The 14835-nt window shown below is 39.9% G+C and overlaps 1 protein-coding gene across 16 annotated transcripts in view; it reads left to right on the forward strand.

Moving 5' to 3' along the window:
* FOXP1 (forkhead box P1) overlaps nt 1–14835 on the forward strand; it is a 549153-nt gene that overhangs the window by 311621 nt on the left and 222697 nt on the right. For 15 of the 16 annotated variants that reach the window (XR_013834841.1, XM_079961999.1, XM_079962007.1 and 12 more), the window contains one exon: nt 2366–2547. Coding sequence is in view for 14 of the 16 variants with exons in the window: in XM_079961999.1 (XP_079818125.1) it covers nt 2377–2547 (171 nt within the window). In the remaining 2 variants the exon portion in view is untranslated. Of the gene's footprint in view, nt 1–2365; nt 2548–14835 lie in introns of those variants that run through there. The other variant, XM_079962003.1, reaches the window with a different exon arrangement.

Genomic DNA, 14835 nt, shown 5'->3' on the forward strand with positions numbered 1-14835 from the left:
CTGAAATGCACAAACAGAGGCAACTTAATCAAGAACAATATCAATCTATCCACTATCCTTGCTATCTTATATGCTATCCAGAATGTCTTGCTTTATTATCATTTTAAAGAATTTAAGTATTCCTCCTTTTCCCCATCAAAAGTTTTAATAGCTTTAAAACCAGAGGCTCAACCCTGCCCCTGTCCTCAATTTATCTGAGCCAGTGATGAGTTTATCATATTCATCCTGATCAGTAACATTGTATATGTGATTGATTGATTGATTGATTGATTTGATGTATTAAATTCTGATGTCACTTTTCATTGAAATGAATCACAAGGTGACTTGCAAACAATAAATAACAATAACATAATAGAACATCACAAAGAAAGAATCATACGGAATAATTAGCAAATCATCAGAAAAACAATTTAAATCTATAAATCAATATTAACAAAACAACTAAAAATGATGAAAGGTGGAATAATGAGACTGAAGGAACTACACAAATAACTGGGGATAGGAGGGAGAATTGCTTTGTATGGAAAAAGGTGCTTTAGGTGTAGGAAAACAAGCCAAAGGAGTATAGTCCTCCAAGAGTCAGACCATCAGAGGGATCTTATAACTTTAAGGTGTGTGGCAATTTTAAAAAATACATTCTACCAGGTGTGATCTCCCCACCCCACCCTCAGAATATTTTGCCTCTGTTTTAGGAGCTGGGGAAAGGCTACTGTTCAAGAGCTCCACAAATGATTCAATTTACGAAGCTTGTAAAAGTGCTATAGTTTCATACATCAATCAGCCAGATTTTTAGCAACTGTTTTATTCTATTTGAACCACTTCTACTTTTTGTTCTAGATCATAATTACGCCATAATGCCTTTGTTGAACAACAGTTATTCTTAATTTTCTCCCCTTTCCCTTCATTTAAGAGCGGATTTCCCCTTCTTGCATCCCTCAGAAGCTGTTTAATTAACTCATAAAAAGTATGCCTTCTCTCCATTTTGTTGTTGTTGTTCAGTCGTTTCCGACTCTTCGTGACCCCATGGACCAGAGCACGCCACTGCCTCCCACAGTTTGGTCAGACTTATGTTGGTAGCTTTGAGAACACTATCCAACCATATCATCCTCTGCCGTCCCCTTCTCCTTGTGCCCTCCATCTTTCCCAACATCAGGGTCTTTTCCAGGGAGTCTTCTCTTCTCATGAGGTGGCCAAAGTATTGGAGCCTCAGCTTCACAATCTGTCCTTCCAGTGAGCACTCAGGGCTGATTTCCTTAAGAATGGATAGCTTTGATCTTCTTGCAGTCCATGGGACTCTCAAGAGTCTCCTCCAGCACCATAATTCAAAAGCATCAATTCTTCGGCGATCAGCCTTCTTTATGGTCCAGCTCTCACTTCCATACATCACTACTGGGAAAACCATGGCTTTAACTTTGTCGGCAAGGTATAGGGAGGTGCTATTCCTTGTGGTCCAGAGTTTCTCAAGTTACTCAGAATGCATGGGAAGGAACTCCACTGCATCAGTTCCCATTCTGCCAGTATAATGTTTTAAAAAAAGGGGGGGTGCTTAGGAAGCTTTTTCTGCCTTTATTTTGAATCAGGAGTTAGAGCTGGGTATTATTGCAGATGCTGGACAAAGCCCTTAATCATTTGTTTCTCAAGTAATACAACTTGGATACTAGTTTTATTTGCCCACATTATTCACATTTAAATGTTCAAATTCACTAGTGGCTCTCGGGTGCCTTCGTTTTCCCTGTAAGCGTAGCTCAACCGTGAAAATAAATTGTTGTTGTTTGGCTTGGGTTGTCATCCATTTCTGATAATCAGGTCTCCTTTTCACGGCTGATTAAGAGGGTGGCTTTCACTAGGGCTCTGATACTGTTCATTCCAAAGGACAGCCCCTAGGGTGGGGGCAATGCCCTAGGCCTAAGGTGTGGATGATAGGTGATGCTTTGCATCTGAGTATGTATGTGCTCTTTTTCAAGTCTGTCGCCCACAACATCCTCCTACAGCAAGCCGGCAAGCATCCTGTTGCTATATCATATTGTACCACGTAGAATGTATTATAGGTTTTAAGTGAAGTGTTCAGATACAATTAAAGAAATCGAATTCTAGAGCTTGCATATCTACGTCTGCAGATATATCTGAGAGGGGGGAAAGCTGTTGAGTAAATGCTGCTATATTTAGAAAAAGAATTTACTGATGATATAGCTATACCAACAAATAAACATAAACTGGTGGTGGCTTGAACCATTAATGAAAGCACAAATTGTACAAAGGGAAAGGTCAAATGTTTACGGCAAGCTTTAAAACAAGATATATCTTAATGTACAAGTGTTTCAACAGCTGCTTTATTCTCCCTTTTTCCTCCATTGAATTATTTCAGGTTTTTGAGTCATGATGCAAGAATCTGGGACTGAGACAAAAAGTAACGGTTCAGCCATTCAGAATGGAGCAAGCGCTGGTAGCCATATACTAGAGTGCAGCCTACGGGAAGCAAGATCAAACGGAGAGACACCTTCAGTGGAAATTGGTGCAGCAGACCTAGCCCACCTTCAACAGCAGCAGGTACATATCCAGATTTCACTACCTGGAGGGTGCAGGGGGAGAAGACTTGACCATGTAAAAAGATCAAGAAACTAGGTTTTTATCTGTGGTTTGTGTCCTGTAGGGCAAATTTAAAATGAATGTTTCATTTATCCAATCGGAATTACTTTTTCAATACTCTTGTCAGAAAGATCAAGAGTTCATAGCTTGAGTCTGTCGTCCATTGATGACTGAACAAAATAATGTTTGTGAATATGCACTTATACAACGAAATAAGGTTGGATGAAATCCGGTGGTATCCATATGCAACTGGGAACGGACGTCTCCTTACACAATGGGATTTCTGGTTTTCCTCCTTCCTTCCCTGCAGACCCCCATATGCACCCCGAATCTGGTATGGAAGGGATATATTGGGGAAAGAGAGAAAGGGGAAGTCCTGTTGTGTGACGGAAGTCCATTAGAGCAATGTTGGATTTTCCCCATTATGATCAAGTTAGCAACACGTCTATCAATAAAAGATTTAAAAATACATTTAAAAATACATATTGCATGTATCTGTAATATTGGAATTGGGGGAAATGAATCATAATTGTACCTTTTAAAACAAGCTTTCATAATGCGGGTCATTAAAAGGAAGAAGAAGGGGTGGGCTTCTGAGGGTTCTGTGTGTCACTACAATCTTGGTCTGCTGTAATGCTGAATGTATTCTTGAAGTATTTTAAGTAAGTTATTTGGCAGCTTTGTAAATACTCTTCAGAGCACATGATGCTCTTGTCAGCAGGTAGTTGTACAGTAGAAAACAGGAGTTGAAAACACATTGCAGTCAGCCAACGTTGCTATTTCCCCCCCCCCCTTGGAAAAAACGCACACAACATAATTCCACTACAGTTTAGCTGTTTTGAGAGTCACATGATGTTAAATGCAATAGACAGTTATTTCAGCCGTTTTCTTACTATGGGTCTCTTATTTGAAGTGAGAATACAATCAGTGAGAAAATCACAGCCATGCTGAATTCATTACTGCAGTAGTCATACAAAACCATGGATAAAATTTCAATAAGTGCAGGCCACAGTTGAGTAAACAGTTGCACTGAAACTTAATTCCTGTTGACTTTTCCCTCATTCTTCGCCAGGGGCACATTCTGAATCGTAGTGCAAAGACAACAGGGGTTACAGCTTTGATTAATATAGGACAGTGAAAGAGAATAAGAACAGTAAAATATGTTGGAACTACACTGTACACAAAAGCCTTCTTCTCCAAGAGACTTCACAGCAAAATGAGCTAATTCCATTGTTAGTGTATCTGCATTTTTCTAAACCTTTTGCTTCTTTCCAATCTGTTTTTGCTGGTACACATTTCTATATTGCTCTTCATACAAAATCACAGACTAGCTACCATTTAAAATAATAATAATAATAATACACAGCAACAAATGAAATAAGTTAATACTTTGAAATTTTGTTAAAGCCATCTTATAACTTCCACAGCAGCATGATAATACATTCTAATGGAGTATCTGGCAGCTCAGAGATCCAAAAACTGTATTACATATATTTGCCATTTCTCTTTTCACCAAATATTCATCAACATCATGGCTACCACCTTCTAACCTACCTATAATCAAGACCACGCCATAATGAACCAGAGGGGTCACTGCTGAGTGAAGTAATAATCATCATATGCATTGTATCACGTCACTCAGCAGCAACCCACCTGAATGCTCAAGGAGATGAATTTAATGGAATTTAAAGGAATGAGTATTTAGTTCATACCTAGTTATAACTGTCTGTTTTGCGTTTGGCTTATATAAAGTCACCTTTGGTTTATAGTCTTGTCCATAGGTCTCCATACACTTCCCTTTTTCTTTTGTCATAGAATTTTCTTTTATGAAGCAGACAACTTGCTAGTTTAATAACACATCCATACTAAACATGTGTGCATGTGTATTTTGTTTGTTTGTTTATAAATGAGTGTACTATCCAAACAATCCTCAAAAACTGTATCACAGTGTATTTGATGGCGGTGGTTTCCAGATACTGTTTCTAGGTACTGTTAATGCTGAAAAAGGAAAAAAAAAAGTTGTTTTCAAACAGCTACAGCAAGCATGCAGCATACTGTTTAGTTGTTTCTCCCTATACAACATATGCTCTCGGGTCACTTAACAGAATGCTTGCTATAAAATGCTCATTCAATAAATCTGAATGGCTGTTAAGTAGAACTGCTGTTTCCTGACAGCATTGCAATGTAAATTCTTCATTTCTCCTCTTCTTTTTGACAACTGTATTGCATTGTCGGAAGTATCAGTGAAGGGTACTTCTGATTTGGTTCTCTGTCAAGTACCTAGTTCTCCTTTGTAGGCTACCTGCAATGATTCCTAATGGGTGTATGGCTGCATAAGAACCAGCTTCATTAATATATTTTTTAATAATTTTATCCAGTGAACTGATGTCACTCCACCCTCCCTCCCTGGATTGGCACATACCAATGATAATTGCTGGGTGAACACGCAGCCTTGAACAGCAACTAAGCATAATGCTTTTATAGCAACTTGTTGCTGTGGCTTTAATTTTCTTGAATGGGATTGTGGTGCACCTGTGTGGTTAAGCTAAATGAGAGAGCCATGTCCTTGAGGGTATATTCCGCTAAGGAAAAAAATGAAAGACTAAATTTCAGAAGTACAGTATACCTGTTTTTCCATACAACCTAGAAAGCACAGCAACAGGTACAATTCGGTTATTATTTTGTGCAAAGTAAGGAAATACAGGCTACTTAAACGATATCCCAGTAAAATATGTTCATTTGCAAGGTATAAAGCTGTAAAACACAAATGAACTTAAAAAATTAAATAAATAAGATATATGCTATTCATAGCTCTTCACTGAAATTGGGGGGGGGGTATATGTACAAAGCACATAAAGAAAAGGTTTAGTGGGTACTCAGTCTTGTGTCATAAGATGATATTTAACATGAACAGTGACAAACTTTTAAGCACATATGTAGAAGTTATTCATGGGAAAGCTCTGCATTCCAGTGTTTCTTGCACATGCGGGGGCATGCATATTTGCTATGAACAAAAAAGAATGAGGTGTGTACTTCTCTATAAAGAGGAGCTTATCTCAGTTCATCCCTACTTTACTTGTGTCTATCATGCTGAAAACTTGGGATAAAGAAAGGGAGAGTCCTTAGCTGTAGAGTAGCTGACCATGTCACCTTGATCATAGGGAAAACTTGGGGCATTACAAATGTTTTAACCCATTACAAATATCTGTTTTAAAAAAATACCTTGCATTAAGAGCAAATGCTTAAAAATAGATCCAAAATGGAAAGAAAGAATGAACAGAAAAGTAAAATATTGGCAAAATTGGATGTTTCTGAATAATGTGAGGGAGTAGGAGGGAGGAGATTAAATCTGAAATCTATGTGGTTGAGAAGGGAGAAGATCTGTTCAGCTTCAGGCGTTACTTTTGAAAAGCCATGTGTGAACACAACTCTTGCAAGCAAATGCCATCTGGGTAGGATGATCTGCATACCTGCCTCTAGCAAAGATTTACATTTTCTGGAGTCAGTGTCGTTCTTCGCTTGAAAGCAGATGCTTCCTACATGACATTTAAACACACATTATTGGTGTGTGTACCATATTTTGAATGTGTAATGTCAGAATCTGCGTGTAAGGCTGTTTCTGCCCGGTTTTGAACCGGGGACCTTTCGTGCGTGACGCGAACGTGATAACCACTACACTACAGAAAACCAGTTTGAACGTGATAACCACTACACCACAGAAAACCAGTTAGAACGTGATAACCACTACACTACAGAAAACCAGTTCAAAAGTGATAACCACTACACTACGGAAAACCAGTTTGAACGTGATAACCACTACACTACAGAAAACCAGTTAGAACGTGATAACCACTACACTACGGAAAACCAGTTCAAACGTGATAACCACTACACTACAGAAAACCAGCTTGAACGTGATAACCACTACACTACGGAAAACCAGTTAGAACGTGATAACCACTACACTACGGAAAACCAGCTCGAACGTGATAACCACCACACTACGGAAAAACCAGTTTGAACGTGATAACCACTACACTACAGAAAACCAGTTTGAATGTGATAACCACTACACTACGGAAAACCAGCTCGAACGTGATAACCACTACACTACGGAAAACAAGTTAGAACGTGATAACCACTACACTACAGAAAACCAGCTCAAACGTGATAACCACTACACTACGGAAAACCAGTTAGAACGTGATAACCACTACACTACAGAAAACCAGTTCAAATGTGATAACCACTACACTACGGAAAACCAGCTCAAACGTGATAACCACTACACTACGGAAAACCAGTTAGAACGTGATAACCACTACACTACAGAAAACCAGTTCGAACGTGATAACCACTACACTACAGAAAACCAGCTTGGAATGTGATAATCATTACACTACAGAAACAGACTTGAAAGAGAAGTTGCTGAATTACAACTTATCACTAAACTGAAAACTGGAGAGACCTGGTCTTAATAGAGATATTGGATTCCTGTCTCATAACATAGGCTAATCATCTGCATACTACCCCTTGCTTTTTCCTGTAGGACTAATTGCAGTCGTTAACAGTCGTCAACAGGTTTACCATACCCATTGAGCCCATCTCCCACTACCCTCCCACTATATATAAGGGTCTGGTGACTCGGTGTATCTGAAGTGTGCATGCATATGAAAGCTTATACCGAGAACAAACTTAGCTGGTCTCTAAGGTGCTACTGGACAATTTTTTAATATATTTTGTCAGAATCTGCCTTTGTTATAAATGTTGAGAATAATCAGCCTACAGTAACTCAGTAGCAACAATAATGTTGGTCACCACACATCCCAATGAAGCCTTCAGTAGATAATTGAATCATGAGTGAGGCTACCCATGTTGAAGACTGGAGTAGCCTAGGGGAGCTCCTTGTTCTTAGAAAGATGTGAAGCTTAGACACTGGAGAACAGGACAGAAGCTTTGACAAGGAAATGAGATGCCTCAGAGTGTTCTGGGAGCATCAAATTGCTGGAGGGAAGCATCACATCCTATGAAGTATGTATTAAAAGATCAGCATGGCTGGCTGTTTTAGGTCATGCTGGACCACAGAAAATATGACCATGATAATAACAAAGCGTAGAATTCTGGTTGGGATTTTTGTGCATGCACGGAGGCATGCAGCTTTCAGTTGCTTTAAAAATATCTAGCATTGGCCATAATATTTGGACAAGTTTCCTTTCTCAGTTCTTGCAAAGTTTTAGGGAAACATCTGTTATTTAAAATGGTTGTTTTACAGCTAGTCAGGTATTTGGATCATTAAGTATTGTTATGGTTTCAAAAAGGAGAGGTGGAGAAATTGGAGTAGGCATTATAATAGGAAGACCTGAAAAGCTGTGTTGCTCAGCAGCAGAAACACAAACTTCTTTTCAATGATAAACTGTTCCGCTTTGATGCCATAGATTTAAATGGTGACAAACTCAATCCAACATTCTTTTTAACATTTAGGAGCCCGTGCTTTGTGGACGGGTTAAGCTACGCTGGTTGCAGATTTATTTGCCAGAATGGCAAGAGGAAAAGGTCATTATGTGGACAGATGTGCACAGATATTTTGCAAGTGTGCCTGCATTTATTGGCAAGCTAGTGGTCAGCTGGCAAAATTGGTAGTGTATGTATAATGTAAATCAGGGGTCAGCAATCTTTTTCAGCCATGGGCCGGTCTACCGTCTCTCTGACCATGTGTTGGGCCGGACTATATTTTGGAAAAAAAAATGAACAAATTCCCATGCCCCACAAATAACCCAGAGATGCATTTTAAATAAAAGGACACATTCTACTCATGTAAAAACACACTGATTCCCGAAGCGTCCACAGGCTGGATTGAGAAGGCAATTGGATTGCATCCGGCCCACGGGCCTTAGGTTGCCTACCCCTGATGTAAATCTTATCATTTCCCTGGAGTATATATTTTTAGGTAGTGTTCACATTGCTTGATAAAATGATTAGGAGACGAGTGCTTTTATGACAACATAGAATAGTTACATATGCAAGCAGTGCATAGAGGAACAAGATGAAAGTTTACGCAGAGAAATAACACTTCATGTAGGAAACTGTTTCTTTCATCGTTTTGTGTTTGAACTGCAGCTTGATGTAGTTATGAAGAGTCACTCATGTTGTTTTGAAAACTTAAGCTAAATATCTGCCTTAATATGTGTACTCATGGTTTAGTTCAGAACAATACAAATGAAGTTGTGTGCATGATGTTTCATTGACACACCCCTAAAGTAATAATGAATAATCTGGCATACTCTTACTTTTCCATAACTTTAAGGCTGGAAGTGTGTGTGTACACATTGCACATGTCATAAGTCCTACTGAATGCAATGTTCAATATTTAACACTGTCCCATTCATAGATTTCAGGGACATTCTGTGGATAATTTGTCCAAAAAAAGGAGCACTATCTGGATTCTATGTGCATGAATGTTGCAGAGGTGACATTCAAGTCTTGAAGTTGCGGAATATATTTGAATAAAGAAGTTAATTCAGAAGATACATGATATATTGTCATACCCAGCCACTGCCAAATTGTGTAGGGAGGAGATAAAGTTTTTGATGTAGTAAATGAGGCCAAAGGCACAGCAAAGTCATGGTTAAGACTGGGGATTAGTTGCTGGAGGTGAGGGCAGTCAGAGACTTAGGGCTGGATCCAAATATGTGCCCACTGAAGGAGGTGGATGGAAGGTGACTTTCACACCATCTCCTACCCTAGGCATTACCTCTTGAAAGAACTCTCCTGTCAGAGTTTATGGTCAGAAAAGGTGCCTCTCTCTGATTTCCATGATCTCTCCCTTCTCCCACAGCCCACCCCATTCTTTAGGTTTGCCTGAACTTTAGGGGAGAGAAGGGGGTGGAACCTTCCACTCACCCCTTTTATGGGCAGATTAAGTAACTTGGAGGACCAGTTTTGATGATGTGAAGGAATCTTTTCTCCCCATACATTCTTCAGGGCTGGCTCTAGAGTATATTTTTATTGTTGGGTTTTCATGAGTGGGATTGCTTTTCCGGTAGTGAATAATTTGAGAGGGAACCATTACCCACTTTGACAACAGAAAGGAATTTGTTCCTTCCATCATTATTTCCAGTTATGTGCTTGCAAAGCAGACCCTTCCATGCCTTTGGGCAACGCAGGTACATGGAAGTGGATGGGGAATTGTACCAGCAAAGCAGTCTTACTGCACTTGCCTTTACCCCTCAAGTTTTCTGATCACTCGATGTTGAATGGAAGGTAACATGATATCTTTTTAGTCATTCAAATCTAATAACTTTTAATCTGAAGGTTAAGTAGTGGTATATAAACTAAGACATGATAATATCAATTTTATGTTCACTGAAGGGCACAATATACCTCTTTCAGTAGATAGAAAAATGTGTGTAAAATATCTTTTGCTTCTCAGGAGAGCTTCTGTCTCAGAGAACTTAGAAATATAAAAGCAGCACAATGACAGAAATTAAAAATCGCATTAAGGTAGATACTGTTTTTGTCTCTTTTCGTTTTTAGGATCTCTGATTTATTTCAGTAAAAAGCACAGTCCATTAGGTAGATTTTTTTAAAAAACACACACCCTTTTATCTTATTTGTACTACATTGACACTATCAAGGCTTGAGGCTACAATCAGAGTTTTCATTTTGTATTATCTGTGTAGGTATAAGGTGTGTTCACATGTTTGGAGCCATGTATTTAATATTTTCAAAGGATGCATTTCCCCTTTAAAAAGAAAGAAAAACAACTGTGAAAACTTTTAAAGAGTTAATTTAAACCATTAAAGGAAAATATGATGGTAATAGAGAAGTGAAAGAAAGCTTGTCAGTATTTATTATATTTGAAGTTCCTAATAATAGGTGAAAATGCAGGGGTTTGTAAGTTTTTTTTCTACGCTACATTTTCATAGACATATTGTCCCCTCCCCCACACTTCCCTTTTTTAAAATATACATTTTCCAATCATCTTTCTCATGAAAATAAGAATGAGTGAAAGATACTGCCCAGCATAGGTTACACCCATAAAAAAGCACCCATGAATGTAAGCTATGTTAACTGAAGGGGTACTTTTAAGTTACATCAAATATATTATTACAGAATAGTTTGCTCAGTTTGATCTTAAATAATTACAGGAGATCATTTCCCATGTCATATGGAAATTACAGGTCAGAGTTCGGGAACCTGTGACCATCTACTTGCTGCTGGACTAAAACTCCCCTTGTCCTTGAGCATTGGCCATACTTGCTTGGGCCAATTTCCCAGTTTCCCCATACCTGCTATAGTATAACCGGGCAGTGGACTTTATGGGTGGGTGGGGAGCTGTGTTGCTCCCTTGACCTCTCACTAGTCATGTTGCAGATTACTGGGAGAAACAAGGCAGCATTAAGGTTGGTGTAATACAAAGGATAGGTGAACACCACCACACTTCCCGCTATTGAGAGTTTCATCTAAGGCCTGGTAAATTCTCAGATGCATTGTCTGTGGGGCTGCCTTGAAGACTGGATATTTCAGTTAATATGCAATTCAGCTGCTAGGCTTCTAACAGGGACCAGCTACATAGAATGTATCCGGCCAGTACTTAAACTGGCTGCTGGACTGTTTCCACAGACAATTCAAAATGCTGTTCATTAGCTTGCTATTGTTGTTTAGTCATTTAGTCGTGTCCGACTCTTCGTGACCCCATGGACCAGAGCACGCCAGGCACTCCTGTCTTCCACTGCCTCCCGCAGTTTGATCAAACTCATGTTGGTAGCTTCAAAAACACTGTCCAACCATCTCGTCCTCTGTCGTCCCCTTCTCCTTGTGCCCTCAATCTTTCCCCAACATCAGGGTCTTTTCCAGGGAGTCTTCTCTTCTCATGAGGTGGCCAAAGTATTAGAGCCTCAGATTCAGGATCTGTCCTTCCAGTGAGCACTTCAGGGTTGATTTCCCTAAGAATGGATAGCTTTGATCTTCTTGCAGTCCATGGCACTCTCAAGAGTCTCCTCCAGCACCATAATTGCAATCCCAAAACCCATTGTTCATCATGAGTAGTGCTTCTCTGAGCCTCTGCTCCATCTGACATTAGGTAGGTCGTGACTGGGGAGAGAGGGCTTTATCAGTCATGGAAACTTGCACATAGTATGCTATCCTAAGAGAAACTTGTGCAGTACCGATGTTGATCTCGTTTCAGTGCCAAGTAAATACTTTTCTTTAGTGCACCCAGGCCATGTTTTACAATTGCTTTTTAGCATTCACTTTATAGCTGTATTGGGTTTTAATGTCTACTGCTGCTGTATTTTTAATACTTTATATCACGTTTTGTTGTTTTAAATCATTTGTGTTCCTGAGAATCATACACTGAAGAATCGGTGCAGTGCTTAAGAGAAGCTAACTAGTATTTATATTGTATACTCAAAACATTTGGTGTATACTGTACATTAAGATAAGATAGTCAACATGAATTATTATTGCCCTATACTACAGATGAGTTGCGGGTGGCTCTGAGACTGATGGATACAACTTAGGAACCCTAGGGCAGTAGCAGTGGTTGGGGAAGCAGAGCTGTAGAGGAAGAATTAAGCACCCCTTGCTTTCTCTGCCACTCCACTCCATTTTCCCCTTCCTGAAGCTGCTTTTGCTCAAATAGCTATGTGGGACAGCTTCAAAGCTTAAGCTCCAAGTTGAGCTAAATTAAATTAATTTTGTCTGTGAACATAACATTCCAGTAGTCTATTCAGCCATCCAGTGGACAGCTGGGTCTGCCTGACTATTCGCCACTCGGAACAGCTTCACTTGGTAAGTCAGCGTATATGTACTAGAAACCATAAAATTCTGTTTCTGTAAAAGAAAATAGTATTCCCTCTGTAAATTGTAAATTGTGAAGCCCTCATGAATAGCTCATTTCACACTGCTTTTAAATTTAAACTTGATTCACACTTGCTCATTTTCATGCTTCACGGCCCAGGTAAACCAAATATTTCTTGTCAATTAAAACGTACAAAAATAGAATTTTTTTTTTCAGGCTTCACGTTGTAAATGTAATTTGAGCATTACCATCTGTGGCACTACTTTGTGCATTTTGAAGCCATTATGATTCTCTGTTTTAAGAAATACTAAAAATATTCATAACCTGCTTGAATAGCGATATATATATATATATATATATATATATATATATATATATATATATATATGTATTATGGGTGTCTTCAGGTGATTTTTCTTTTCTTTTCTTTTTTCTTTTCTTTCCAAGTCACATCTTTTTCAGTCATGAAGGCTTGCTCACATACATGCTTGTTCATCACTCGGTGGCTGCAGTATCAGCTGACGTATTTATGTGTAAAACAGAAGATCAGGTAACACAGGCAAAGCTTTCACATAACCTTCACCTACAGTGCTTCTCATTGGAGGCAATTCAGCTGTTCAGCTAGGAGTCTTTGAATAATATGTAAATCACTGTAAGGGTTTGAAATACAGGGGCACATGGTTAGATCCAGTTCTGTCTCTCTCTTAGATCAAGTGGATGCTCCCTTCAGCGGACCAGGGAAGAAAGGCAGTGTTCATATAGTCTCACAAACCCCTGAATACCCAACACCACCTCCCCAGTTGTTCCAAATCGTCCCCTAACCCTTTACAGGCAATGTGGGGTTTTTTCGGGCGGGGGGTCCAGTTGGATACAGCCCTTCGACCACAGTTGTATACGTACTTACTCAGAGGTGACTTCCACTGCTGTCGATGAGGCTAACTCCCTAGTAAGTATATACAAGGCTGCACTCTAGGTCTGTCTGAAGGAGCCCGTAGTGTGTTGTACTTTGCTACCACCACAACTTTCAACAAGCTGGGTTTCCTAATTTGCCCAAAATTTGGTGGCTATGGAGTTGTTTGTTTATTTTGAGTATTTTTTTAAACCTTTGCCTAAGAGTCATTGACTTACTGGATGGGATTGGTTGGTTCTCATACCCTTTTATGATGGTGGAGCGCAATGCTGTTCCAACAGGGAGGAATATGTAGTGTTGTAGTAATGTCTGTGTAGTGATGGGTTTCCGCCAGCAGCCTTTTTTCAGTTACTCACACATTGGGACCCTTCAGTAACTGCCCATATGGCTGTACTCCCTGGATTCCCTGCATGAAGGAAGGGGAGGTGGTTTGCCATTGACTAGACCTCTGGGAGATTTCAAAGGCCCCATCATGTATCTTCTTCCTGTTCTGATTGGAATGGCATTTCTTGATTCTCTTTCTGGCGCAGGTTGTCTGCTTGCCCAATTGGTGGTTGTTTGCAGGATACGTGTTTTTGTTGTTGCTGTGGTTTTCAAACCAATGCGTGGAGAAATTATGAATGTTTTTTGCTATATACGTCCACACTAAGAAAGGATCTGTGGTCCCTTCTAGATGGTCTGTTGTCATTTTGTGGGATGGCCATGCATGTACTGGGTGAATGAGCTCATAGAATGTATGGGCATTATTACTGTTTTTCTTGCATGGCCAGTGTGGAAGCATCATCAACAAACGACTTGTGGTTCGTGGGTTGCAGTGGTTTACAAAGGATTCTGTCGCTACAAGAACCTGTTGGTGCTGCTACTGTTGTTTCTGTAGCCGCTGTTGTGCTCTAGACTTTTCTGCTTGTAAAGCATTGGATGACAGCTATGATATGCCAGTGTTGTAGAGGCTGCCAGCATTGCAGAACCGTAGGATTGTCCTGCCTATGTGCATAAAAAGGTAAAGGGACCCCTGACCATTAGGTCCAGTCACGGACAAATCTAGGGTTATGGTGCTCATCTCACTATATAGGCTGAGGGAGCCGGCGTACAGCTTCTGGGTCATGTGGCCAGCATGACTAAGCCGCTTCTGGCAAACCAAAGCAGCGCACAGAAATGCCGTTTACTTTCCCGCCAGAGTGGTACCTATTTATCTACTTGCACTTTGATGTGCTTTCAAACTGCTAGGTTGGTAGGAGCAGGGACTGAGCAACAGGAGCTCACCCCGTCGCAGGGAATCGAACCTCCGACCTTCTGATCAGCAAGCCCTAGGCTCTGTGGTTTAACCCACAGCGCCACCCGCATCCGCAATATGTGCATAGAGAGGTACATATATAAAGGTTTAGGGGGTTCCAGTATCCCTTTGGTTCACTCTAGTTGAACTCCTGTATTTCAGAATGTTATTAGAAGAGATTCTGCACATGCACCATTCTCAGTTTTCTGAAGCTATCTGTCTATATCAGTGGTGGCCAAACTTGGCCCTCTGCTGTTTTTGGAC

Source organism: Podarcis cretensis, assembly GCF_951804945.1.
Source record: "Podarcis cretensis genome assembly, chromosome: 2".
Lineage (NCBI taxonomy): Eukaryota > Metazoa > Chordata > Lepidosauria > Squamata > Lacertidae > Podarcis > Podarcis cretensis.